The sequence below is a fragment of the Eubalaena glacialis genome, chromosome 10 (assembly GCF_028564815.1).
Source record: "Eubalaena glacialis isolate mEubGla1 chromosome 10, mEubGla1.1.hap2.+ XY, whole genome shotgun sequence".
NCBI lineage: Eukaryota > Metazoa > Chordata > Mammalia > Artiodactyla > Balaenidae > Eubalaena > Eubalaena glacialis.
In genome coordinates, this window is record NC_083725.1 from 15,417,390 (window position 1) to 15,444,380 (window position 26,991).

General features: G+C 50.3%; 1 protein-coding gene across 1 annotated transcript; it reads left to right on the forward strand.

Moving 5' to 3' along the window:
• Positions 1 to 3,825: 3,825 nt before the first annotated feature.
• Positions 3,826 to 26,991, forward strand: BACE1 (beta-secretase 1). Its single transcript, XM_061203612.1, has 9 exons — positions 3,826 to 4,541; positions 19,052 to 19,140; positions 20,655 to 20,871; positions 21,352 to 21,489; positions 22,200 to 22,334; positions 23,314 to 23,415; positions 23,769 to 23,918; positions 24,181 to 24,352; positions 25,000 to 26,991. Exons 1-9 carry the CDS (start codon positions 4,281 to 4,283, stop codon positions 25,239 to 25,241), a joined length of 1,506 nt encoding a protein of 501 aa, XP_061059595.1. The 5' UTR covers positions 3,826 to 4,280; the 3' UTR covers positions 25,242 to 26,991.

Consider the following 26,991-nt stretch of genomic DNA (forward strand, 5'->3'; position numbering starts at 1 on the left):
ACGAAAGAAAGACTCCCATTTGCTATGACTAAATCAGTTAGTACCCGCTCAGGAGTTAAGAGACCACTGTCCATCTTTTTTACCGGAGGGCAGGGCTCAGGCAAGAAGGGTATAATAATCTCTGTCATAACTATTTCTTTTTAAAATTTATTTATTTATTCATTTATTTAATTTGGGGCTGCATTGGTTCTTCGCTGCTACGCGCGGGCTTTCTCCAGTTGCTGAGAGCGGGGGGCTACTCTTTGTTGCGGTGCGCGGGGTTCTCATTGCGGTGGCTTCTCTTGTTGTGGAGCACGGGCTTCAGTAGTTGTGGCTCACAGGCTCTAGAGCGTAGGCTCAGTAGTTGTGGCGCACGGGCTTAGTTGCTCCGCGGCACGTGGGATCTTCCCGGACCAGGACTCGAACCCGTGTCCCCTGCATTGGCAGGCGGATTCTTAACCACTGCCCCACCGGGGAAGCCCTGTCATAACTATTTCCAATAGTCTATTTAAGAAGGAAAAAATGACAGTGTGTAGCCCCTCCACAAACGCTGCCTGGCAGAAGGGTTACTACTAATATAATTTAAAAGGCTTTAGTTTTGTTTGCACGAGGGCAAATCTTCCTTTCTCTTACACGTCCTCAACCTCCAGGAGAAGTTAAGAGCGGCAAAGACAGCCCTGGCCATTAAATTAATGGGGAAACTGGGGAGCAGAAAAGTGAAGAAAGTTAGTCGTTTGGCGAGGAGGATGGAGCACCTGGCGCAGCTCCTGGCAGGCTCCATGGTGGAGATGCATCTGGCTCCTGCTAAGTCCTGAAACTAGTCCCAGCACCACTCAGGGCCTGGTCCCAGGATGAGGAACTCAGACTGCTGTTCCCGTGGATCCCAAAGCAGATATCCAGAAGGTATTCCTCATGTTTAACGTCAAGTCTTTTCTGCGGCAGTTCTGCCTGTACTTCCTTTTTTCTGCCTGCAGATGACAAATCATTGCTCCCCCTTCCTCTCCACACACCTTAAAAGTCTCACAGAGGAGCCAAGGGAGCAGACTGGGAAGGACACTGAGAGCTCACCAGTTCATCCACCACAGACCTTGCACAAAATCAGGGTTCAAAAAACCATTTGCAGATTTTGTCCCCCTGTCCGAAAACTTGCAATCAATCTGGTTGACATTAATTGCCATCAAAATTCTTACCTTTTGTTCCTTAGGTCCCTTGCTGTCTAATGGGGAGAGCTAATAAAATAAGGGTTACTATGGGATTAATGAGGTTACCCCACACAGATAAGCAATTTGCATTTTATCAGGTTTCCCTATAGACTTGTACTTAGAAATGCAAACTTAGAAATGCAAATCCCTGTGCTTTTTTCATTGAACATGTCATAAACATCTTCCAAGGTGAGTTCATAAGAAGTTACTCCATTCTTTATAATGGTTACATAAGATTCAATTGATTGAATGTCTCATGTCCCTATTGGTAGTCATTTTTTTTTTTGCTTCCAAAGTTTTGATGTTGTACACAATGCTGAAATACTGTTGGATTTTTGTTGGATAGGATCCTAGAAGTGACACTGCTCAGAGTTTACATGTTTTACATTTTAGTAGACATTGCCAAATTTCTCTCTAAAAATGGAATAATTTACAGTCCAACCAACACCTTCACCAACACCAAATATTACCAATGTGAGAGGCAAAAAAAATTCTGATGATGTTATCTAAATATTGTTTTAATTGTGTTCTTTCACTATTAATGACTTTTTTAAAATATTGATTTACTTATTTATTTGGCTGTGCCAGGTCTTAGTTGCGCCATGCGGGATCTTTTAGTTGCAGCATACGGGATCTAGTTCCCCGACCAGGGATAGAACCTGGGCCCCCTGAACTGGGAGTGCGGGGTCTCAGCCACTGGACCACCAGGGAAGTCCCTCTTTCACTATTAATGAAGTTGAACTTTTTTCATATATTTAGTGGCCATTTGAATTTCTGTCAAATACCTGTTCACATTCTTTGTGAACACAGAAACGAAGACCCAACACAGCCATAAATAAATAAATAAACAAATACTTTTTTTAAAAAATGTAAAGTTAAAAAAAAAATCTTCTGAGTTTTGTTAGAACTTCTTCAATATAAGATTTTTTAAATATGCTATTTTTTTCTGTAGTTTTATTTTTAATGTTAAGCTCTTTGACCTATCTGGAGTTTATTTGTAGATGAGTTAGGGATTTAGTTTTCTTTCCTCCCAAAAGGTAGCCAGTTGTCCCAACAACAGTTATTGAATAAATGTATCTATTTCCCTCTAATATGAATACCATCTTTATCATATACAAAATTCCCATACATATATTGATCTATTGATTTTTATTGTTTAACCTATGTTTAATCACCTTATTGGTTAGGATTTTTCTATCCATATTATATAATCTGCAAATAATAATCCTTTGCTTTCTAATATTTGCTCCATTTTCTCATCTTATTGAGTTAGCTAGACTGATCTAAACTATGTGGGATAAGAGTAGTGATATTGACCTTCTCTTTCCTAAGCCTGACTTTAATGGTAATAATTTTAGCCTGTCACTATTATGTTTTCTATGATTTTCTGTTATCTTGTTTAAGAAGTTTCCCCTTGGTTTTTCGTGGGTTTTTTTGTTTTTGTTTTTGTTTTATTTTTGGCTGCGTTGGGTCTTCTTGCTGCGGGCGGGGCTTTCTCTAGTTGCAGCGAGCGGGGGCTACTCTTCGTTGTGGTGCGCGGGCTTCTCATTGCGGTGGCTTCTCTTGTTATGGAGCATGGGCTCTAGGCGCGCGGGCTTCAGTAGTTGTGGCACATGGGCTCAGTAGCTGTGGCTCGCGGGCTTAGTTGCTCCGCGGTCTTGGGATCTTCCCAGACCAGGGCTCGAACCCGTGTCCCCTGCATTGGCAGGCGGAATCTTAACCCCTGCGCCACCAGGGAAGTCCCTCCGCTTGGTTTTTATCAGAAGGACTGCTGAATTTTAACAACAGCTTTCCACATTTGATAAAGAATATGTTGATATAATCATATGGCTTTTCTCCTTCAAGCTATTTTAGCTCTAAAGCTTTCCGTTTTAAGCTCTTGCCTATTAACATAAAGATACTTCTTGGAGTGATAACACTTTAAAGCTGACAACAGCCATTTACCAGCAGCTCACTGACAGCACAGAAATCTGGAGGGGCTTGAAGATTCACAGAATCTGGGGTGGAGGTGAGGGCAGGTAGAACACCAAAGGCACAAAAGGATTCAGCTGAGAGAAGCCCCAACTGGCTCTCACCTGCCTGCAGATTGCAGGCTCCAGTGAAGGCAGACTGCCCCCTGCACTTTCCCCTTTGCCCTCGCTTATTCCTTTGGCTGCGTAGAATACCCTTCTATCCCCCCTTACTCTTGCTTCACAAATCTCTGCTCGTAGAAATTCCACCCATTCTTTAAGGTTCAAATTTAAGGTTCAAATTAAATTCCACCTCCTCCCGCTGAGTCTTCCCAGACCCCCCAGATGTCCCCCAAATTCCTGCTCCTTAATTCCCCATCATTCTGTGCGGTGCATATGCATTTTATTTCTCTCTGTAGCCCCAGGGCCTGGCAGAGTGCCTGGCATACAGTGGGTGCTCCAGAAATGCCCAATGAAAGGCTGACGGAACAAGAGAGGTCTGCCACCACTCCATCCCGATGGCCCTTCCCATCCTGCCAGGGTCCTGCAGGGTGGACTCCATCTCGGCAGAGGGCATCCCAGACCCCTCACCAACCCCGGAAGCCGGGCTGCCTGCCATGGGAAGACTACACTTCCCAGCGATCCCAGGGAAAAGCGAAAACCCTTTGGCTTTGACAGCCGCTGCCACAAGTCTTTCCGTCTCCCCAGGCTGCCTGGGAGCTGGGAGCGGGATTATGGTGGCCTGAGCAGCAAACGCAGCCGTAGGAGCCCGGAGCCCCTGGCCCTTCCCCTGCTGCCGCCCCGCCGGGAGGACCAGGAAAGCAGCCTCCGACCTGCCATGCCCGCCCTGCCCAGCCCCCCGGGGGGCCCGAGCCGGCCTCTCCCGGACCTCTGTTGAGGTTGGACCGCTGGCCAGATGTAGCCAGGCTCCGGATCCTTCTCCTCCCCTCCTGTCTCTCTGTGGATCTCTCCTGCCCGCTCCCCACAGCCTGGACCCAGGGCTGGCCGAGGGGCCTGCAGGCGCTGGAGCCCTGATGCCTCACCGCTCACTCTCCTGAGAAGCCACCTCCAGCACCCAGAGTTGGGGTCAGGCCACAGGGACGGTCGCGGGCTGGAGTGAGCCCAGAGCGCCCCAAGGCCAGGGCCCACCATGGCCCAAGCGCTGCCCTGGCTCCTGCTGTGGATGGGCTCCGGGGTGCTGCCTGCCCACGGCTCCCAGCCTGGCATCCGGCTGCCCCTGCGAAGCGGGCTGGGGGGCGCCCCCCTGGGGCTGCGGCTGCCCCGGGAGACCGACGAGGAGCCCGAGGAGCCCAGCCGGAGGGGCAGCTTTGTGGAGATGGTGGACAACCTGAGGGGCAAGTCCGGTCAGGGCTACTACGTGGAGATGACCGTGGGCAGCCCCCCACAGACGGTAAGGTTGCCGGGCCAGCCCTACCCTCCCTCCTGCACGAGCCGAGGGGAGACAGGCTGGGGGTGCAGCATGCCGGCTCCTGCTAAAATGGGCTGCACGGTGCGGGCTGGAGGGACCCTCTCCCAAACCTGTCCTCTGGGATCATACTGGCAGCAGTCAGCCCCAAAGCCCCCATTCCCACTTCCCTTCCCCTCACAGGCTTCTGTCTGCCCTCCCCTCTCTCTGAGTCTTACACACACACATGGCTCAGGAAGGATTTGGGGCAAGAGAAACTTGTCAGTGGGGGGAGCCTGACCTGGGGAAGAGTCCAAACGACAGGGGTGCTGTGAACAGGTGTCAGCCCAGACCAAGCTTGAGTCTCCCAACCCCACTGCTCTGGATCTTGGTCACCCAATCTTGGCATCTGGGGTTCTGACCATTGGTTCCCAGCATCTTGAGGACCAAGGAATCCTGGCATGAGTTGGACCGGCCCTTTTCTCCCCGTGTCTGAGCTGCCACAGGACAGCGAAGCAAGGTTTCCGAGTTCCTTGTGACCTCCACTCTAATCCAGAAGCCCCGGGCTGACTCTTGCCTTCCCCTGCCCCTACTTCCTCCCCAGCTTTGCATCCTGTACTCCAGCCCCTCCCCCACCTGATGCCTCCCAAGTACTGGCCAGAGGGAACTGAACTGAGCCTGGGGAAAGGACAGATCATAAACTGCATAGAGCAAAGGAGCCAGAGCCCCCTTCTAAGCATGAGACTCCCTCCATGAGTTGATAGGTGCTCAGGGGTGGGGGATGGCAGCGACGGAGAAAACACTGCCTGCCAGCTCCCCCCCCCACCATCCTTCCTGACAATCCTCCAAGGTACACTCAAGGTGGCTGGTTGGAGTTTTCACCCTCTGTACCTCTGGCCGGGTGGGAGTGTGCCATGAGCAGCCCTCCGCGGGGTGCTGTGGCTGCCCTCTGTGAGCATTTGCCACCTCTGTGGGTGAGCCAGGGCACGGGTGGCAGGATGGCTCTGTGTGTGCTGGTGAGTGTCACCTTGAATCTGAGCCTGCACATCTCTGAGCCACCCCCCTCCCCCTGATCTGTGTCTGGGAGGCTTGTCCTTGGGAGGGTCTGTGAAGGTGAGAGTGTGTCTATGGGCAGAGGGAACCACCGCACTTCCTGGACTTCTAAACAGCTCTCACACCGGATCTAGGGGAAAAACAAGCCTCCGCTTCCCAATTACCTGATGGAAGCAAGCCTTCCGAGGTCCATGCCACCCAGGCCTACCTCCCACCTCCCAGCTGAACCAAGGCTCTGGTCTTCCCCACTTACCCCTCCTCTTGCCTATGTACTATAAACAGTCTTGAATCAGTGTAAGGACAGAGCCTGAATCCAGGCCTCTAGCAGCCTGAGCCAACAGGATGCCAGCTGTTGTCAGGGAGAAGGAGGCTGTGTGGACCTGATTCCTAGTCCCGTTTCTGCTACCGATGCACCATGAAAATTGTGCATAGACCCTGTGACATGGACACAGGACGGGGCTATGGGACCAACAAGGGCTTTGGGGTCAGAGAGAGCAGGAATTCCAGCTCCACAACCCACAGCTTTCCCTTTTCCCAGCTGTGTGGCCTTGGGAAAATTATATAACCTCTCTGAGGCTGCTGCCGTGTCTTTAAAAATGGGTGCAATGAGAGCTCCTTTGGAAGGTGATTGTGAGGATTAATGGAGACTAGGTAGGTGAAAGCACCTAGAACAATGCACCTGGACACACACTTGACCTCCAGTAAATGTGAAATCACTTTCTCCTAACTTGTCTGGCCACTCCTGCCTCTGCTCTGCAAGGAAGCATAAAAACTTGCGTGTTCTGAGCCTCCATGTTTTACACGTAAAACATGTAAATGGGGGATCCCATTACTGTACTTCCCTGGACCCCTGAGATAATATGTACATCCCCCAGCCCAGAAACTGGCAGAGAGTAATTGCCCAATAAATGTCAGTTCCTTCCCGCTCCTTCCTAGGAGAAGGGAAAAGTGGGCTTCAAGTTCAGCACCAGTCCAAGGAGCCAGTGGCAAGGAGACTACAGTTAGAGCAACACTATGAGTTGGCTTACGGCTCCATACCCGAGCCAACGCCAGGCAGTCTGTGCTCTATGGTGACTTGATTCTGCCTCCCGCAGTCTGCGAGAAGGATGCCCTTTCTCCCGACCCAGTGGGGTTGTTATAAGCACCAAATGAGAACGTGAAAGGCACAGTACTGTAAACGAGCAACAGTGAAACTTGGGGAGCACTTTCTACATGCCAGGCAATTCATTGTTGGTTTTGGGGGACTGATCCACAAAGAGACAGAAAATATATTTTCTACCTCAAGAGCTTAGTGTGGAAGTGAAAGTATAAGTGCTTGTACAAAGTAATCTGCAGCAGTTGTACTCAAAGTGAGGACCCCAGACCCTTGTCATCAGAGACAGTTAGAAATGTAAATTCTCTGGCCCCTCCCCACACCTACTAGGTCAGAACCTCGGGGGCTGTGTCTCAAGTTTGGAAAGCATGGATTTACAGCAATACCGTGAGTGAGTGCTACAGGTGTTCTTTTTTTTTTTTTTTTTAATTTTTTCCATCTATATTCTTTTGAGGGAGGGGTTCTTTTCTTCAATTTATTTTTATTTATTTATTTTTTTGGCTGCACGGCATGCAGCATCTTAGTTCCCCAAACAGGCATCGAACTGGAGCCCCCTGCAGCAGAAGTGCGGAGTCCTAACCACTGGACCACCAGGGAAGTCCCTATAGGTGTTCTGGAGGAGGTAAAATCAGGCAAGGCCTCGTGAAGATGTGCTGTGAGCATGGTCTCGAAGGATAGATAGGAGGGTCGAGACCATTCTCAGTGCAGAAAGGTCCTCCCGAACTGATTGCACTTCATTTGTGTGTCCACTCCTTCCCACCCTATCCCCTGAGACCAAGCGAGGACACAGTGAATGAGAGAATGAGTTATGTGTGTTTGGGCTTATGCATGTTCGTTCAGGAGACAGTGAGAAACCCAGGCCAGCTAATGTTACAGGTTTGGGTAAATAAGATAGAACCACGTGGCCAAAAGCCTTAAATGTCAAGCCATAAGGTTTGGACTTTGGTCTGCAGACATAAGGGGGAAATTGAATTTATTTGTGCAGGGGAATGTCAAAGAAAGCAATCTTTTAGGAAGAGGCATCTGAATTTTAGAAAGAATGGAACTGAGAGATGCAGGCAGCAGGAGGCTCTGTCACAAAGGTCCAAGTGTGGAGCACTATGACAAGAACAGAGTGAGGCTGTGATCAGGTGGAAAAAGGAGGGAAGACCGGGATGCAAGTTTCGGTGACATTGGTGCGAAGGGTGAGGAGGAAGGTGTCAAAGATGATTTCAAGGTTCCGATCTGGGATGAATTAGAACATGACAAGACCATTTGTGAGAAAGTTGGCAGGAGGGGATGGTTTAGGACTATGGGTGTACAAATATATCCTTGTATTTATGGTTACAGTTTATAAAAGTTTTTTTTAATTCATTTATTTATTTTTGGCTGAGTTGGGTCTTTGCTGCTGCACGCGGGCTTTTCTCTAGTTGTGGCGAGCGGGGGCTACTCTTCGTTGTGGTGCGCGGGCTTCTCATTGCGGTGGCTTCTCTTGTTGCAGAGCACGGGCTCTAGGCGCGCGGGCTTCAGTAGTTGTGGCACACGGGCTCAGTAGTTGTGGCTCGCGGGCTCTAGAGCGCAGGCTCAGTAGGTGTGGCGCATGGGCTTAGTTGCTCCATGGCATGTGGGATCTTCCCAGACCAGGGCTTGAACCCGTGTCCCCTACATGGGCAGATGGATTTGTAACCACTGCGCCACCAGGGAAGTCCTATAAAAGTTTAAAATATATTCTACATAGACTATTTTGTTCTTTACAGTAATTCCTGCAGTATATAAAAAGGTCTTACCATTTGTAGCTTCTAGCAGAAGAAATAGGGACTGAAAAATTAAATAATTGGCAGGTCAGTAAGCTGAGACCGTGTCTCACCCTTGACCTCCCTACTCTTCCATACCACCTATTTGAGAAGAAGAGAGAGTTTATCAGAGATCCCGCTTCCATTCTCCTGACACCTACTCACGTCTTCCTTACTACACTTATCAGCACGTGTCACTGTTCTTGTGTTTGTTTCCCTCATAAAACACCAAGCTCTTGAGGACAATGTCTTTTTTAATTAATGAATTTTTGCAGTGTTTTATTTCTCTTTGGCTAATATCTATGACAGCGCCAGGCTCAGAACAGGCACCTGAAAAGTGTTGAGCAAATGAATAAATAAAGTGTAAGACCTTTAAATAGAACTGTTGATGGGCCACTGTAAGTACAGAACTGGAGATCTTGGAGAAAGCATTTTCATTCTCTTCGCTTAAATGAAAGGATGTCATCTCATTATAATGGTATGAGCATCACCATCCAAACACAGGCCAATAATTTAATTGTTAGGATTGAAATCTGGTGATGGTCAATTTTCAGTTTAACAAATATTTGCTGAGCACCTACTTACAAAAGAGAAGAATACATCATAGTCTCAGCCCTTGCAGCGCTCACGATTTGGTGTGAGACACAGACATGTAAACGCCTAAATACCACACAAGACCAAGTGCATTTGGTACAAATAGAAGAACAGTGAGTCTTGGAAGTATAAAGAAAGAAGCAGGGCTTCCCTGGTGGCGCAGTGGTTGAGAATCTGCCTGCTAATGCAGGGGACACGGGTTCGAGCCCTGGTCTGGGAAGATCCCACATGCCGCGGAGCAACTAGGCCCGTGAGCCACAACTACTGAGCCTGGGCGTCTGGAGCCTGTGCTCCGCAGCAAGAGAGGCCGCGATAGTGAGAGGCCTGCGCACCGCGATGAAGAGTGGCCCCCGCTTGCCACAACTAGAGAAAGCCCTCGCACAGAAACGAAGACCCAACACAGCCATAAATAAATAAATAAAGTAAAAAAAAAAAAAAAAAGAAAGAAGCAGCTACTTCTGACAGAGTGTTAGGAAAGGCTTGCTAGAAAAGGTAGCATTTGAATATGGCCTAGAAAGATGCGAAAGCTTTGCTATTTGGAGAGTGGGGAGAAAAAACTTCGTAAAGAGAGACGTGAACTATGCTAAGAGGCTGGAAGCTGTGATAGGGATGCTGTGAGGCTGAGTGGGCACTGGGTTTCATTCTGGGGGCAGCAGAGAAATGGTCTAGTGAATTTTGGTTCTAGGAAAATTACGCCAGGGTGCAGGATAACTTGGATGTTCTAGAGTCCGAGACAAGGATTTCAATTAGGACACATGGGCCTGAAAGAAGATATAAAAGAGGAGAAGTCTTCAGAGAGCCAGCATTCACCTGACAGGTCAACCAGGTGTTCCCTGTCCCTGGTGGGTGAGAGGGAAGAGAAGAAGTCTCCCTCCTTTGAACTTCTCTGACTGTGTTTGCATCAGGATACAAGGCAGAAGGAGCAAGCTTTTAAAGCACAATATAGTTTACCAAAATTCCATGTTTATTACTCTGCTTTAATTACAAAGGGCAAGGTATTAGCCTGTCTGTTTTGGGGAGGAGGAAACTGAGGCTCAGAGGTATTAAGTGGTTTGCCCAAAGTTACACAGCTAGGGAAGAACAGAGCTAGGGTTCAAATCCTGGTCTTTGGATTCTAAGTCCAAATACTTGGTTCTTTCCAGCGTTCCAAAGTCTGGGACATGTTGGTTGACTCTGAGATGCCAGTGGACAATTCTTGTGGATGTATCCAGCAACCAGCTGAGAATGGGGATCTGGAAGCCAAGAGACAAGTTGGGACTGGACAGGTAGACTCGGGGGTCACCTGTAGAGAGGTGCTTGTGGAAGCCAAGTTAGCAAATGAACTTGTTTGAGAGAATGGAGAGAGAAGAGGAAAATGAGTAGGGAAAGAATATTGGATGTAGACTAGGGATCAAGGGAGCAAAAGAAAATGATCAGAGAAGTAGAAAACTGTGAGGATTCAGGATCTCAAAACCCATGAAGACGCCAAGTGGTTTTCCTGACCCCCTCCCTAGAATGGTTCTCAAACTGAGATCTGTGGGGTTCTGTAAAGGGACCTCAAGGGTGAGGGAGAGGTTAGGAGAAAGCTAAGAGGCATGACTGTACCTTCCACCTTTCCCCTCACCAAGCCCTCCCCTGTCCCACCTGCCCCCAAATCTCGGCCCTCCCAGAATAGGTCAGCTTTTGTTGTTTTTATACAGTGGAATTCCAGGTTTGTTTGATTGACTGATTGATTGAGTTCTGGTACTTAAAAGGTCAAAAACCTTTGAACTCAAGGAATCACCCTCCAAGTTAGATGACCCTGAAGCCCAGCCCCAGTCAAGACAGTTTTGGCCTCAGGCACTGGGAGGCAACCTATAGACTGGGGTTGGGCTTGGGTTGCACGTAGGCCTCTGCTGGGACTCTTAGGCTGTCCTTTCACACCTGTCTCCTGCTCTTCCTCCCCAGGTCTGGAAAGAAAGAATTCAGCTGGGAGTGGGAGAGGCATTGAGAAAGACCGTGCCCCCTCACTAAGGTAGATGGTCAAGAGCCCTTCTTGGGTATCTCCAGTAAAGAGCTAAGAAAAAATTTTGGTTGAAAATCCAGGAAGAGAAACATCTCTCAGGGAAGCCCTCCTACCTGCCAACTAACTTCTCTGTCTGCTGGGAGCCATCTCGCTTGGGTGGCCTGGGCAGTGGGGAGTTCTGGAAAGGAAACACCATTTTCCTGGTCCTAGAGCTGCCCTGAGTGTCCCCTGGCAGGATGGGCCCAGTGGCTACCCTGTCTGCTGGCCACTGTAACCCCACTAGGTACAGGCTGGATGTCTCCTTGGTTGGCCTCTCAGGTTTGGTGAACCCCACCAATTGTTCGACTCCAGCGCCTGTGGAGTTTTCACCAAATAGCACAAGGCATGAACCCTGGCATCTCCCAATGGCTCAAGCAAACAGACCTATGTGCTGAGCACAACCAGGTGCCATGGAGGAAAGTGGGCTTATGCCAGAGATCAGCTTCATTCTCACCTGAGCACAGACTCAGAGACTATATTACAGCCCCTGTAACCTGTGGATGGGACAAGGTCAGACAACAGGAAGGACTGTCTGACAATGAAAAGCAGGTAGCAGTGGCTGTGATACCCTCCAAGCAGGATTTCCCAGATGGGTTCCGTGGAGGCTGAAGGTGCTAAAGAGATGCCTCGAGAGCCACCACAGGAGGGGATGGAGACAAAGAAAGAAAACCTCTCCCTAAAGCAGAGCATCTCTGCTTTTTTCCCTTTGGTACACTGGGATCCTGCATGAGATTGGAAAAGGGTTCTGCTGCTTAAAAAAAAAGTTTGAACACCATTGTCTTAGATCTTTCCTTTAAGAACAGACATATAAGTTTCTTGACCATTCACATCATCATCTCATTTGAATAGGAAGCACTGATAGATATTAGTTGAGCTGGGTTTGAGCCTGAGGGAAATGGAGCGTCCTGTCTAAAGGGGGAAGGGTGCCCTAGATAAGGTTTGGGATGACCCAGCCACCTTGGGATTCCTTTAAAAAAACAGCCCAAGATGGGATAAGTGGCACCAGGGAGCCTACTTGCTCCCAGGTATTGATTGCCAGCTTCAGCCTGGAGAGCGAAGTGGAAGCAGAGGATATGTCTGAGAAAGGAGTCCATTTCCGTTGGGTCAGCTGCTTTGGTCAAGGTGGGAGGAGCCTGGATGGGACCCAGTTGCTGGACTCAGTTCGAGGCAGGAGCTTTGTGCTGCGCTGGCTCTCAGCCATGACCAGCTGCTGACTTGAGCTTCCTCATGTCCTTCCTTGCCCCCATCTCTCAGCCTTGGGCAAGCTCAGGTCTGGGAATGTCCACTTAGGGAAGCAGATGAAGCTAACTCAGAGGACTCCGGGACCAGCGAGTCCTGAAATCACGCCAACTGCTCTAAGAACCTGGGTGGCTACTCAGTTTCGTGGGTACAGTGGGCATCCATTGCCATTGTCACCATACACAGTACCCGATTGAAAATCACCCCTGCAAGGACCCTGGGGCTGAGAACTAATAGCAAGACTCTGTAGAGTCACAGAGACCTGCAGCAAATGAGGCAATTACAGTTAAAAAAAATTGTTATGGAGCACCTACTGAGGGCTAGGTAAGAATTAGATAATAAGCACAGAAATGTGCTCCCTACCCTTGTGGAGCTCATAGCGTGTAGGACAGACAGACATTGGATAAATGATTTCAAGTTGGATGAAAGGGTAGGCAAAGAAGCACAGGTGTTCTTGAGGACCTACGAGAGGAGGAACCTACCTAATCTGGGCTGGGGCATCAGGGCAAGACCTTTGGGAGAAAGAATGTTTAAACCACGACTTGAAAATTGAACAGAAGTTAGATGAAACAGGGAGAGAACGTTTCAAGTAAAGGAAACAGCATATGCAGAGGTGACAGATCATTGTGCTACTGAGAAACTTGATGGTGAGAGAGGGGAAAAGTGATAAGAGATGGTATTTGGAGTTGACCGATGGGTGGGTAGGTGCCCCAAAGTCAAGGATCTCAGGATTTAATTCAGGTAGTTTTATAGCAGTTATCTGATGCAGTGTAACAAACTAAAACGAGAGCCATTGTCTCTCAGGATTCTGTGGGCTGGCTGTGATTCTACAGATCTTACCTGGGCTCCTTGTGTGGCTGCATTCAGCGGGTGGGTCAGCTGGGGGCCAGACTAAGCTGGGCCTGCTGGACCTCTTTCTCCATGAAGTCTTTCATCCTCAAGGAGGCAAGACTGAGCCTCCTCACATAGAAGCTCAGGGCCGCATTCCAAGAGGCCAGTCTCCCCAGTGCACAAGCACTTAACAAGCCTCTGCTTTCCTCCTTTGCTCATGTCCCATTGGTCAAAGCAAGTCACATGGCCAAGCCCAGCGTCAATGTCAGAGGGGATCACACCAGGGCATGGATACTGGGTGTATGATTCATTAGTGCAACAATCTACCATGTATTTCCTTTCCAAATGAGAGAGAATGAGAGAGACAGGAAGGTCAAGGAGATGAAAGAGCAGACTTGGGGCTTGGCCAGAGCCAAGGGGCTCTTGTCCTAGCTTTGTGGCTTATGTGTAAGAGGGGTCAAGTTTTTATTTACCCTTGGTCTCAGTTTCCTCCTCTGTGAAATGGAAGAAAGGCTCCTACATCTCAGCTTCAGCAGAAAGGCTTATACTACAAGAATATAAGGGCTCTTCCCCTGTAAACTCTGAGGCCCACACAGAAGAAAACAGACTTTCCTTTAGCAGGAAAAATTAGAGTTAAAGCCCCCTCCCAGGGACTTCCCAGCGGTCCAGTGGTTAAGGCTCCGAGCTTCCAATGTAGGGGCACAGGTTCAGTCCCTGGTGGGGGAACTAAGATCCCACATGCTGCACGGCGACGCACGGCAGGAAAAAAAAAAAAAAGCCCTTTCCCAGAGGTGTGCGAAAGTGGTAAGACCCTAGCATAGGCTGCCAAGAAAGGTTGTGGATCTTAATAACTAGAGATCTTTTGGAACTGGAACAAGCTCCCATATCTCCAGGCCAATGGACAGATGACTCCTGAAGGCTGTTTTCATCCAGAAGAATCTAAGCAACTCCCATCTGCTAGTGAGAGCTGGGGCCAAGACAGGTGGGATTTGGGAACAAAGAGCTTACCCTGAACTCAGCAGCTCCACATCTGTCTCATCGCCCAAGATCTATTGCTGCAGACTCCTCCAGGGGAGCCTCGCCTGCAGGATGGAATGGGCAAGTGTGCCTTTCCCTGTGGGGCTTGTTAGCACTTCCCGTGAAGCTGCCATCCCTCAGAGGCCCCCAGGGGCATATTTGTTTGTTAAGTGATTGGCACTGACCTAGCCCTGATCCCATGCTGCGGCCCTCTGGGCATCTAAAGGCAAGCTCTACAGGGACTTCTGAGTTGGCCTGGCCCCAAGGGATGGGGAAGAAGTAAGATGGTTCCAGGACTCTGGGCTGCCTGTATCAAACCAGGGGGCCTGGTGAGAGGAAGGCAGGTCTGAGCTAGAGCCACACCTATAATCTAAAAACACCCATAGTTTGGGGGCCACTGAGAGATCCCTCCCTCACCCCGAAAATAGGGTAAATTAGCTCTTTCCCCTTTTTCCTTTAAGCATTCATTAATTCAAGAAATACTTATTGCCAGCCACTGTGATACCCAGTAGGGACACAATGGGGATTTTTTTAAAAATTAGATACAAGGGGAGGTGAGATTCAGTATGACATTATAGTGGCAAGTCCTACGGAAGCATTTTAATCAGAGAATATGACCTGGTCTTTCTCCCTTAGGAAGTCCCCCCCTTTTTTTTTTGGCTGCGTTGGGTCTTCATTGTTGCACGCAGCTTTCTCTTGCCGTGCGCGGGCTTTCTCTAGTTGCGGCGAGTCGGGGCTACTCTTTGTTGCGGTGTGCGGGCTTCTCATTGCGGTGGCTTCTCTTGCTGCGGAGCACGGGCTCTAGGTGTGCAGGATTCAGTAGTGTGGCACGCGGGCTCAGCAGTTGTGGCTCGCAGGCTCTAGAGCACAGGCTCAGTAGTTGTGGTGCACAGGCTTAGTTGCTCCACGTCATGTGGGGTCTTCCCGGACCAGGGCTCAAACCTGTGTCCCCTGCATTGCCAGGTGGATTCTTAACCACTGCGCCACCAGGGAGGTCCCTAGGAAGTCCCTTTTGAGCTCAGACTGAAGGATGATAGGAGATGAGTAGACAAAACTGCAAGTGGAAAGGAGGATAGTCCAGGCAGAGTGAATGACCAACAGCCTTTGCGGGAAGGACCATGGCTGATTGGAGGACCTGAAATGAGGCCAGTGTGGCTGGTGGGCAGAGGGCTTGGGGAAGTATGGGACAAGCTAGGCTGGCTATGTAGGCAGGGCTGGACCATGAAGGGCCCTATAGGAAATGTTAAAGCTTTAAGTCTTTATTATAATAGCAAAGGAAAGCCATTGACACGGGAGGGTAACATGGTGACATCTGCACTTTGAAAAGATCATTCTAGCCACAGTGCAGAAACAGGTTGGAGAGGTCAACGGTGGATGTACCAAGATCAGTTGAAAAGCTATTGTGATATTCCAGGATGAGATGATGATAGCTTGGCCAGGAGTGGCAAAGGAGGTGGCAAGAAATGAATACATTCAGAGACTTTTAAGAAGGTTAATTGGGCAGGACTCGTTGATGCCTTGGATGGAGATGTGAAGAAGACGAAGGTGTTTGGATGTCTCTGAAGTTGCTGACTTATGGAACAGATGGATGGTGACTAATGTGGGAAACTGTGAAGAAAAAACAGATGGGCAGGACCAGGTAAGGTCAGCCATGGACATCCTGAATTCGAGGTGTCTTTGAGGCAGTTCAAAGGGGAGGAAGGGGCTAGAGCTGAAAGCTCAGGAGGCATAAGGACATAGGTGGTAATTGTAGCCGCTGCCATGGATGAGATGGCCTAAGGACGGAGTAGAGCAGGAGGGGAAGAGGACAAATGCCCAGGCCTTGAGAAGTGAGGCTGCAAAGTAGACAGAAGATCCTATCAGAGAGGTAGGAGGAAAGCACGGGATAGGGTGACAGGGAAGAGTGTTTCAAGGAGGGAGGGGTCGGCAGAGTTGAATGCTCCAGAGAAGTCAAGCAAGATGAGGATTGATTTGAAAACTGTCTTTTGTATTTGGTGACACGAAATCATTGGTAACTGTAGTAAGGGCTATTTTATAGTGGAGGGAGGGATAGAGGCGAAACTCAGTTTGAGAATGGGTTGAGGAATGAGTAGGAGGTGAAAAAATGAAGACAGCTTGGCTGAGAACTTTGGTTGTGAAGGGAGAGGAGAGAGAGGGTAGCTGGAGGCGGATGTGAGATTAAAGAATTTTTTTTTTTTTTTTTAATGAAGAGACAAGCATTTGTAAATGCCAAAAGGAAGAATCCAGATTTGGGGGTGGGGGGGCGTGGCATGAGGGGTGGATCCGCCTTAGGCAGGAGGAGGGATTGTAGAAAGGCAGGATGGACGGGGCATGTGGGAATGATCTTGTGGGAGATGGGGGGGAGGGGTCATCTGACAGCCCCCCGCTGGGTGAAATTAGAGGGGAGGGCGTCTGCTAAGGTTGGGCGCACGCAAACCCTCCTCCTTCAGGCTGCCCGGGGGCTCATGATAGAAATGTTGGAAGGACAGGACCAAAATCACTTCTCTCGGAAGCAGGATCACAGTGCAAAGGGCAAATAGACAGAAGGACGTTTGCTCAGGAGGAAGTGGCAACTGTTTATTTTGGTTTCCCTTTTTTGTGTGCGTGGAGGGTGGAGAGGGGGCAGCAGAGAGAGCAGTGGTGGCCTGAATTCCTGGTATTGGGGCTGGGGGTTTAAAGAGAGGGCCATGGGAGGGGAGGGGTCATTCCTCCCTGGGCCTGACCCCCTTGGGGGCGGAGTGGGGAGAACTTCCTCAGGTGAGAAGAAAGGCTGGAACTGGAAGGGCACCAGGAATGATGGGCCCCTGGGCTGGGGAGGGAGTGGCCTGCAGAGAGGGCTCCTCCCATACGGGACAGAGAGGAGTGGGGAGGAGGGGGCCTGGACCAGCCCAGCTGAGCCCCCAGATAAAGCTCCATTCCAGTGTCAAAGGTGGTTGGATTCTCCTAGAGCCGGCCAGGTACACACACTCCAGGCATCCCCCCTACGGCCACCGGCGCCAGCGCTGGGGAGGAGACCCTCTTTCTTTGGGGTCCAGTGATAGCAGGGGCGCCTGTAAGCCTGAGGCCAGCCGTGGAGCAGAGACCAGAGTCTTGGCTGGTGGGAGAGCGGCTTCTGGGGAGTGGGTGGGTGAAGAAGTCTTTGTAATCATTAACCTGGCTGATTGAAATCTGAACTGCTGTGCCTCTAGCTCTATTGATTCTCTGAAAGCACAGCATCTGGGGCCGGTGGCTGCTTAGAGACCAGGGAGAGGGACACTGGGGACAAGTAGGGGCAGAAGGGCGGGGAGGGAAATGGGAGCCAGGCCAGGAATGGGGGCTGGGAAGGAGGGAGGAGGCAGGGTCAGAGAGCTAGGGGACAGTGGCCATGGGGAGGCCAGGAAGCCTGAGCGGGCGCCGGGGGAGGTGCGGTCAGCAGACCTACCAAGGACCACTGAGAGCAGGAAGGAGCCGGAGGATCCGGCAGAGGGGACGAAACACAGTGACCTGCCCTATGTGACAAGGTCAGAGCCTGCAGCAAGGTCGAGGTCAGCTGACTTCACTGCACTGAGGAGAGGTGATGCAGAAATGGAGGGTCCTGAGGTCAGGGGAGAAGCTGAGGTGAAGGACACACAAGTGGGCAAGAGAGGATTCACTTGGGCTTCCCTGGTGGTGCAGTGGTTAAGAATCCACCTGCCAATGCAGGGGACACGGGTTCGAGCCCTGGTCCGGGAAGATCCCACATGCCGTAGAGCAACTAAGCCCGTGTGCCACAACTGCTGAGGCTGCACTCTTAAGAGCCCGTGAGCCACAGCTACTGAAGCCCCTGCACCTAGAGCCTGTGCTCTGCAATAAAAAAAGCCACCGCAGTGAAAAGCCTGCACACCGCAATGAAGAGTAGCCCCCGCTTGCCACAACTAGAGAAAGCCTACACACAGCAACGAAGACCCAACATAGCCAAAAATAAATAAATAAAAATAAATAAATTTATTAAAAAAAAAAGAGAGAGAGGATTCACTTTACAGATTACTGTGTTTTGGAGGACAGGGGCCTTTCCTTTTTGCTTGTGAGGATATAGGAGGCATCAAAAAAATGGCTGACTGGCTGAGAAGGGGTCAGGCCATCTCAGGAGGAAGGAGGACAAGGTAGAAGAGACGTAGAAGGAACTGCACAGAAGGAACAGCAAGACAACACCTGTCCATCTTCAATGAGCCAAAACCAGGGCCCCGAGGAGATGGCTTTTCACCAGGACCTCATACGGGGCTCCTGGCTATAGTCCCACTATTTCTGACAGTGGGACTCGTAGGTCTGTGTCACCTCTGAGACAGAAGGGGGGCCCTTCATGGGGAGCCACATTCTGGCAGCCAGGGTCAGAAAACAAGTGGGCCTCAACATGCCATTGTGGTCCCCACAGCGCCCCTGGTCAGTGCCAGCTCCTAGAATAGCTCGTCTCTGAGCTGGAGGGGGATGAGCCAGGCTGCCTGCTGGTGATGTGCTTCCCAGGAGAACCAGAGAGGAGGGGAAGGGGCAAGCTCTGCAGACAGACTGGGCCAGTACAGAGTGAGGAAGGGCATCTGCAGGTAGAGAGAAATAGGAATGGAAACACACACACACACACACACACACACACACACCAGTTATATGGCTCTGATGACATAGAAAATGTTCCAATTCTGCAGACAAGACAAAAGCAGACACAAGGTTTCTGAGGCCATGCTGAGGGCGTCACAGGACCCCATGTTCTGTCTGTGGTCGTGGTACTAGGAGGGCTAGGCTGTCCAGTCCTGCATCTGGAAGCTTCACCCTGGACACTCCAGAGGAAGACCATGTAGCCGCAGGATGGGGAGGGGACAGGACAATGAAGGGAGTGAGTCCAGGCCTCCTGTCCTAACATCTTTCTCTCCCTTTTCTCTGACAGCTCAACATCCTGGTGGACACAGGCAGCAGTAACTTCGCAGTGGGGGCCGCCCCCCACCCTTTCCTGCACCGCTACTACCAGAGGCAGCTGTGAGTGCGGGGAGAGCAAGGGGGAAGGCTCTTCCCAAGGATCCAGGGCAAAGGAGGGTTGGGGGAGGGCTGCAGGGAGAAGGACCAGCTCCACAGAGCCTTTCTTCCTGCTGGGGAGGAGGGAGGGAAAAGAAGGCAACAGTGACCAGAAGAGAAGAGTGGAGGGGCTGGAGGGTTGAGGAGGAAAACTATGGGAAGGGTAAGTTGAGGGGCAGCCAGGAAGTGCTTCAGTTCCGAGATAGGGCAGCTTCCTGGGGGAGGGAAAGCAGGAAGGAGAGCAGCCCCAAAGCTCCCAGTGCAATCTTGAGGTCTCCTTCTCTCTGCCTGAATTGGGAGGCCCGGGGACTCCAACCCACACCCCCCAGTGGCTCTGGTTTTCTGACACCACCACCTAAGTCTAGGCTGAGCAGGCTGCAGTGCCAGCTCCCTTCGCTGTGTCCTCGCCTGGGGGCTACTCTCGGTGGCTTTGTACGGTTCAAGGAAGGGAAGGAAGAGCCTTCCACGGCCCCAATGCCTGGCCTGATAGCAGAGACTGAAAGCTAAACTCCCTGCCCCCCGGGAGTTCCAGCAGCTGGACTTAGCTAACAGGTGGGAGGGAGGGTGGAAGTGGGTTTTTAAGGTAACAGAGGCAGTGAGGGATGATCTGGGAGCCCCTTTAACAGAAAAGCAGGAAGTGGCGAGAGGCCATCTCATGTCTGAGGCGTATCTGTGTGTGAAAACATGTGAGTCAAGACTGACACCCCATTCTTGGACTTCTAGGCAAATGCCAAAGCCGCCTTCTTAGGCCCCTTGCCCTTTAACTTCCCTATCTAAAGAAAGCAGTCAGGGAAGGGGGCGTGGCCAGGGTCCAAGAAAGGGAATTCATTCCAGCTCCTTGTCTGTGTCCCGTCACTGCCCCCATCACACACACCAGCCCTGGTCAGAGGCGTGATTCCACACAGATGGGGGTGACACATGGTGCTGAACATGTTTCATCCGAGTGGTGTGTCCTGCCCGCTCGCCCCGCTGAGCTGCTCGTGCAAACTCCTTCCTTGGAAGAATCTGCTGAAGAGGTTCCACACTCACCCACTTGGTACTTTCTCAGAGTGGTACTTTCTCGCTCAGATGGTACCACTGGGTCCCAAGGCAGCAAGAGTCAATGGCTCCTTTTCTTTAAGAGCGTGATAAGGTCGGGGGGCGGGGGGTGGGAGATGCCCGCTAGCTGTCCCTTCGGCAGCAGAAGTCACAATACACAAAGCCTAGACTTGTTCTTCCAGGGCCTGAGCTCCAGATCTAGGAATACGAGCTATGGACACAGGAGAGCGAGCCCCAGAGACGGCTCCCCATGTCTGTCTGCAAGGTCACTTATTCTGTTCCCGGTGAAGGATCTACGGATGTTCTGTTGAGCAGCCTGACAGCATCTTGTCTCATGTAGATGACCGAGATGAGATTAGGCGTCTGGGAGTAGGTTAGATGCTGGCTCCCTGTACCAGCTGTGGTTACGCACCCAACAGATCTCTGCCTGCTTTGCACAGGTCCAGTACATACCGGGACCTCCGGAAGGGCGTGTATGTGCCCTACACCCAGGGCAAGTGGGAGGGGGAGCTGGGCACCGACCTGGTGAGCATCCCCCACGGCCCCAACGTCACCGTGCGTGCCAACATCGCTGCCATCACTGAATCAGACAAGTTCTTCATCAATGGCTCCAACTGGGAGGGCATCCTGGGGCTGGCCTACGCTGAGATCGCCAGGGTGAGAGGAACAAGGCCTAGCCCTAGACACTCTGCCTGCACATTGCACACTGCATGCTACACGGGGACGGCGTTGCGGGAGAGAAGGGGAGGGAACTGAATAAGGGAGGGAAACAAATCAGTTTAAAGAATTACTTTGCAGGGGGATAGGGTGGCAGTCTGAATTTCATCCCTACAGAGGGCAGAACTATGGTGACAGGTAGAGGAACAGGCTATCTTTTCTATTGACGCTAAGCTCTTTAAGAATAAGAGAGGCCCCCGTAACTCTGAAACAGGTTAAGCAGATGGGGATCAACGATCCTACAGATCTTTCCTGTTTGCATTGCCAGTGTGTCTTGCTGTCCCTCTCTCCACCAAATCTCAGTCCCTCAGGATGGTCTTTCCCAAGGAACATCCCCCAAGTTTTGCTTTTGCCCTCCCATTCCTCTTTCCATTAGGGCCCTCTGTGTGAGGACTCACTCCTTGTCTCTCTCTGTCACAGCCTGACGACTCTCTGGAGCCATTCTTCGACTCGTTGGTAAAGCAGACCCACGTGCCCAATCTCTTCTCCCTGCAGCTCTGTGGTGCTGGCTTCCCCCTCAACCAGTCGGAAGTGCTGGCCTCAGTTGGAGGGAGCATGGTGAGTAGGCCCTGGGAGAGGGGAGGTCCTGGCACTGGGCAGAGACATGAGTACCTGCTGCCTCCCTACCCTCTTGAGGCTACACCACAGCCTTGGGCTCCACTACTGAGAATCAAGAGAAACCTCTTTATGTTCCCCACCTCCATTTTTCTTTTTCTACCCTTTTCTTCCTTGCATTATTCCAGAAAGGACTTGAGGCTCCTATGGTAAACTTGGAAAGGATGACAGATGATTAGGAAAATTTCAAAGGAAATGAAAATAAGGCCTCTCAAATCAAGACTATTCAGTCTGATGATCAGAAGGCAGAGATGTAAGGAGTTTAAAAGTCTATTTATTAATTCATTTAGGACAACTGGTGAATGGTTCTCTATCTCCAACAAGCAGAGAAAATAAAACTTACAATAGAAGCAAATTATCATCCACTCAACATTTATTATGCCAGTTTAGGTTTAAATAACTTTATATCAAGGGCTGTGTGATTCTGAAACAATTAAAAATCCTGGAAAGCCTTTTCCCCTGAACACATCCTTAACACATTTAAGAAAGTATCAATCGCTTTAGGGCGTGGTTTGATTAGAAGCAGGCAGATGAGAAAGGCGATGTGTAGAGTGCCTTGCCACCCCAGAAATGACGGATCCTATTGCTTGCCCTCTGGGTGACTTGTTGTCCTTCTGTGTTGGCACACGGGTACTGGCTCTTTTTCTCCCTAGATCATCGGGGGTATCGACCACTCGCTGTACATGGGCAGCCTCTGGTACACACCCATCCGGCGGGAATGGTATTATGAGGTGATCATTGTGCGGGTGGAGATCAATGGACAGGATCTGAAAATGGACTGCAAGGAGGTAATAAAACCTGGGGGAAGCAGGGAGAGGCAAGGGGGAGGCAACATCGTGTGAGGCCAGACCCCGAGTTATGAGGCTGGGAGGATGAGGTTGAGGTGCAGGACCTGCAGGAGGGTTGGGGGCTGAGCATGGAACAGCAAGGAGCTTAATGGTCACATAGCGGGACCTGAGGTTTGGGGCTGGGGACTGGCTTAGCACTTTCCCAGAGGCTGCGTCGCATATGGTCTGGTATGGAAAAAAGCACATCTGGACTCCAGTCACTGCCTTGCTTTATGACCTTGGGCAAGTCATCCGCGAGGCAGTGTGACATGACGTAGTAGAAGAGTCTGGCTTCGGAGTAAGAAAGATCTGGGTTTCTAGCTCTGCTCTAGCTATGTGTCCTCAGGCAAGTTACTATTTTGTGTTTCAGTTTCCTCACCTGCAAAACAGAAGTAAAAACAGCTTTTCCAAAGACTGTGGTGAAAATAGAGAAAGTGAATAAAGTGTTTATCCCAGTGCTTGACACACAGCAAGACCCAATAAATGGCAGTTAAACTATTTGGGTGTTCCTTACCTAGATTCTTCATGTGTGTTAAATTAGAACAGATACAAACGTATTATGAAAAGTTAAAAGCATTATACAAGGTATTTTTATTTTCAAGATTTAGAGAATGTCTACCCACCCAAGATAATAAGAGTTAACATTTATTGAATGCTTCCTATGTGCAGGGCACAATTCTAAGCACTTCAAATATATTAATTCATTTAATGCTTATAATAACTCTTTGAGGTAGGTACTATTATTATCCTCATTTTACAGATGAGGAAACTGAGGCACAGATGTTAAGTAACTTGCCCAAGGAGATCCACCTAAGAAGTGGCAAAGCCAGGATGCCAACCCAGGAAGGACCCCAAGCAGTCAGCCTCACCCCTCCAATTCTGGCCAAAGCCTGGCCTCAAAAAGGCTTTTGATGTTCTAACCCTCTCTTCTCCCTCTTAGTACAACTATGACAAGAGCATCGTTGACAGCGGCACCACCAACCTTCGTTTGCCCAAGAAAGTGTTTGAAGCTGCTGTCAAATCCATCAAGGCAGCCTCCTCGGTCAGTGGGACTAAGGACAGGGGTACAAGAGGTGACAGAGTGTCACAGGAAGTCTGTGAGAGGCACGTTCCTCCACAGGAGCCAAGATGTCTACCCTTAGATCCCTCTAAGAGCTCTTACAAAATGGCTCTCTGCTATGGGCCTCAGCTTGCTCAGCACACAATCCCCCAGCCCAAAGTTTTGGCCTTACTCTCTTGCTCTCTTCCTCTAATCCTTGGGTTTCGGCTGACCTTTCCCCAGTTTGGATATTTCACGGAAAAGCAAGTAAAGGGCCCAGTGTTATCTGAAAATGGGAGAGGCCAGATGGTGAAAGAGGCCATTTCCTCATCTTTATCCTTTTCTCATCAACACAGACGGAGAAGTTCCCAGACGGTTTCTGGCTCGGGGAGCAGCTGGTGTGCTGGCAAGCAGGCACCACCCCGTGGAACATTTTCCCGGTCATCTCACTCTACCTAATGGGTGAGGTCACCAATCAGTCCTTCCGAATCACCATCCTTCCACAGGTATGTCCCTGGCCTGAATCACTGGGATCCCAGGACGAGAACAAAGGATATATTGAGAAAGAGTGAGCAGGCATGGCTTCCTAGAACTTGGAAGACAAAATAGATGAGGATCCAGCGATAAAGGGCTCTGGGAAAAACCAGCCTCTCGGAGCACAGGGCTGGCAAAGGGAAGAGCAGCCTAAGGGCATCGATACCAAGAAGGCAGAGATGGGGTGAAGGATGGAGGAAGACATACTCTCACTCTTTGATTGCTTATCCTTAGCAATACCTGCGGCCAGTGGAAGATGTGGCCACGTCCCAAGACGACTGTTACAAGTTCGCCATCTCACAGTCATCTACGGGCACTGTCATGGGAGCTGTTATCATGGAGGGCTTCTACGTTGTCTTTGATCGGGCCCGGAAACGACTTGGCTTTGCTGTCAGCGCTTGCCATGGTGAGAGCGCCAGGGACGAGGGTGTGGGGTCAGTCTATCCACGTTCTCCCTGTCCAGCAGTGAGGGTACCCGGGCCCCTGTCAGTCTGGGAGGGAGTAACAGTTGCCTCAAGCCAGAGTCCACGTATTGTGTAAAAGCTAGTGTTGGTGCTTGTGCTTTTTTTGTATCGCCTGGCGTGCTGACCCCTGCCTGGACTGGCAGCCTTTGTTGGAGACCCAGAACAGCAAGAGCTGCCTCGGCACCTTGGGAAGCTCTAGATCCAAGGGTGGCAGGCTGGGCCTATAGTGACCCTGTCAGCTGCCGTATGCCGAGGTTGAATGCTACTGGCAGGGTCTTGCAACTGAATTTCAGCAGGAGCAGGTGAGTTTACTAGGTATATGTAGGGCTGGCTCTTTGGTCCACTTAGAATGACTGACTTTAGGTATCATTCCTATTGCACAGGTAGACAGGAAAGGGTTGTTGTCCCCAGTTACCTGGGAGGAGAGCCATGCCTCCACCTAGCAACGGCTTTCTGTCCTGCTCCTAAATATCTCCCAGGAGGGAGATTCTACGGCCTCCTCAAGGGCTGGTTTCAAGGCCTGTCCCGGGAAGTTCTTTTGGGTGTGTAATCCAAACTGCTCTGTGACTCACATCTGCCCTTTCTCCAGTGCACGATGAGTTCAGGACAGCAGCGGTAGAAGGTCCTTTTGTCACCCTGGACATGGAAGACTGTGGCTACAACATCCCACAGACAGATGAATCGACCCTCATGACCATAGCCTATGTCATGGCTGCCATCTGCGCCCTCTTCATGCTGCCCCTCTGCCTCATGGTGTGTCAGTGGCGCTGCCTCCGCTGCCTGCGCCATCAGCATGATGACTTTGCTGATGACATCTCCCTGCTGAAGTGAGGAGGCCCACGGGCAGAAGAGATCCCCCTGGACCACATCTGGTGGTTCGCTCTGGTCACAAGGAGGAGACACAGATGGCACCTGTGGCCAGAGCACCTCAAGACCCTCACCCACCCACAAATGCCTCTGCCTTGACAGAAAAGGAAAAGCTGGCAAGGTGGGTTGCAGGGACTGCACCTGTAGGAACCAGGAGAGGGAAGAAAGAAGTGCTCTGATGGCAGGAATACTCTTGGTCACCTCAAACTTGAGTTGGGAAATTCTGCTGCTTGAAACTTCAGCCCTGAACCTTTGTCCACCATCCCTTTAGATTCTCCAACCCAAAGTATTCTTCTTTTCTTAGTTCCAGAAGTAAGGTGACCGCAGTGTGTGCCTCTGCAGTACCCTAGCAGAGAAAGGGCCAATCTTGTTTCCCTGCTGGCCACAGTCAGCGGGAACGGACGCACCGTTTGCTGTTTGCTTTAGAGATAGGGACTGTACAGACAAGCCTATAACATTGGTGCAAAGACTGTCTCTTGAATTAAAAAATAATTTAAAAATAATTTGTACAAATAATTTGTACAAATGGGGGTGGCTGGACGAGGAGAAGGAGAGGGAGTGCAAAGACAGGGAAGCTGGGATCAAAGCGAGGCAAGCCAGAACATGACCGCTCGCCAGTCCCAGTTTTAGACGGCATCTCCAAGATAGAATCCCATCTTCTAAGATGGGTGTTGCTTCCCAATGTCTTCTTTTCTGTGGTTGCAGCCTGACCAAAAGTGCGATGGGAAGAAGGGCTTCTCTAGCCAAAAAGCTCTTTTTAACTCTCTTAAAGGAAAAGTGCCCACTAAAAGGTTCCATCTAACAAATGAATTTCTACCTTATTAATTCCCTGTCCCTACCTGAACCCTCTACTCTACACGTGACTGGTAGCACTGAAACACCCCCAACCCTGGAAGCCCCAGGTGCCCTATGGGAAAGCAGCCGGAATAGAGCAAATATAACAGGGCTGCACTTTGTCTTCCTGGCTACCTGTTCACCCCCTCCCCCAGTCCTATTCCTCCAGAGCTTTGTAGCTGAGGTGCTAAGAATAGATAGGAGACCTCTCCTATCTAATCCTTGAAAGCAGACTCCTGAAGATGCATTCAACAGGTATAGAGTTGATGCCCTATACCCCCTGCCTGGATTTCTTCCTGTTCAGCTGTAAGTGGTAGTAAGATCTTGACATGATACAGAGCAGTTTCATTGCCTTCTCCCTGTCTCTAAGGTCTCCCTCATTTATTTGGCTAAGGCATCCCACAGTGGCACTAATATTATACTAAGAATGTCAGGAACACAGGGCTTTCTGGCTCCACCAGCATCGCATTCAGTATCAAGGCTGCGTGGAAAAAGGATGACAGCCTCCGCGCTTCCTAATTCCCTTCACCACAAGAGCCCCTTGATGGAGGCCATCCTTTGCCCCTATCCTGCTCTTTATTCCCCGCTCCTAATAGTACTTGGGTACCCAGGCTGGTTCTTGGGCTAGACAGTGGGGAACAAGTTCATTTCCTCCCTATCAGTTCTAAGCCAGTTGACTATGATACCAGTGTTAATGGGAAGAGCTGAATTTTCTTACTATTCCACTGGATCCTATTCCTCTCTGGTCAACACACTGCTTCCAGGTATGGGACGCGCACCTGATGAGGGAGAGGGAAATACAAAGAGGGCCTCTGGAGATCCTGGCCTCAGCCAGCTGCCCACAAGCCATAAACCAATAAAATAAGAATACTGAGTCGCA

Bases quoted from the DNA above. Each gene is read 5' to 3' on its own strand.
- BACE1 (XM_061203612.1), top strand. From the start codon at position 4,281: ATGGCCCAAGCGCTGCCCTGGCTCCTGCTGTGGATGGGCTCCGGGGTG. The intron at 23,416-23,768 runs GTCAGTGGGACT...TCATCAACACAG, and splicing joins CCATCAAGGCAGCCTCCTCG to ACGGAGAAGTTCCCAGACGG. The intron at 23,919-24,180 runs GTATGTCCCTGG...GCTTATCCTTAG, and splicing joins GAATCACCATCCTTCCACAG to CAATACCTGCGGCCAGTGGA.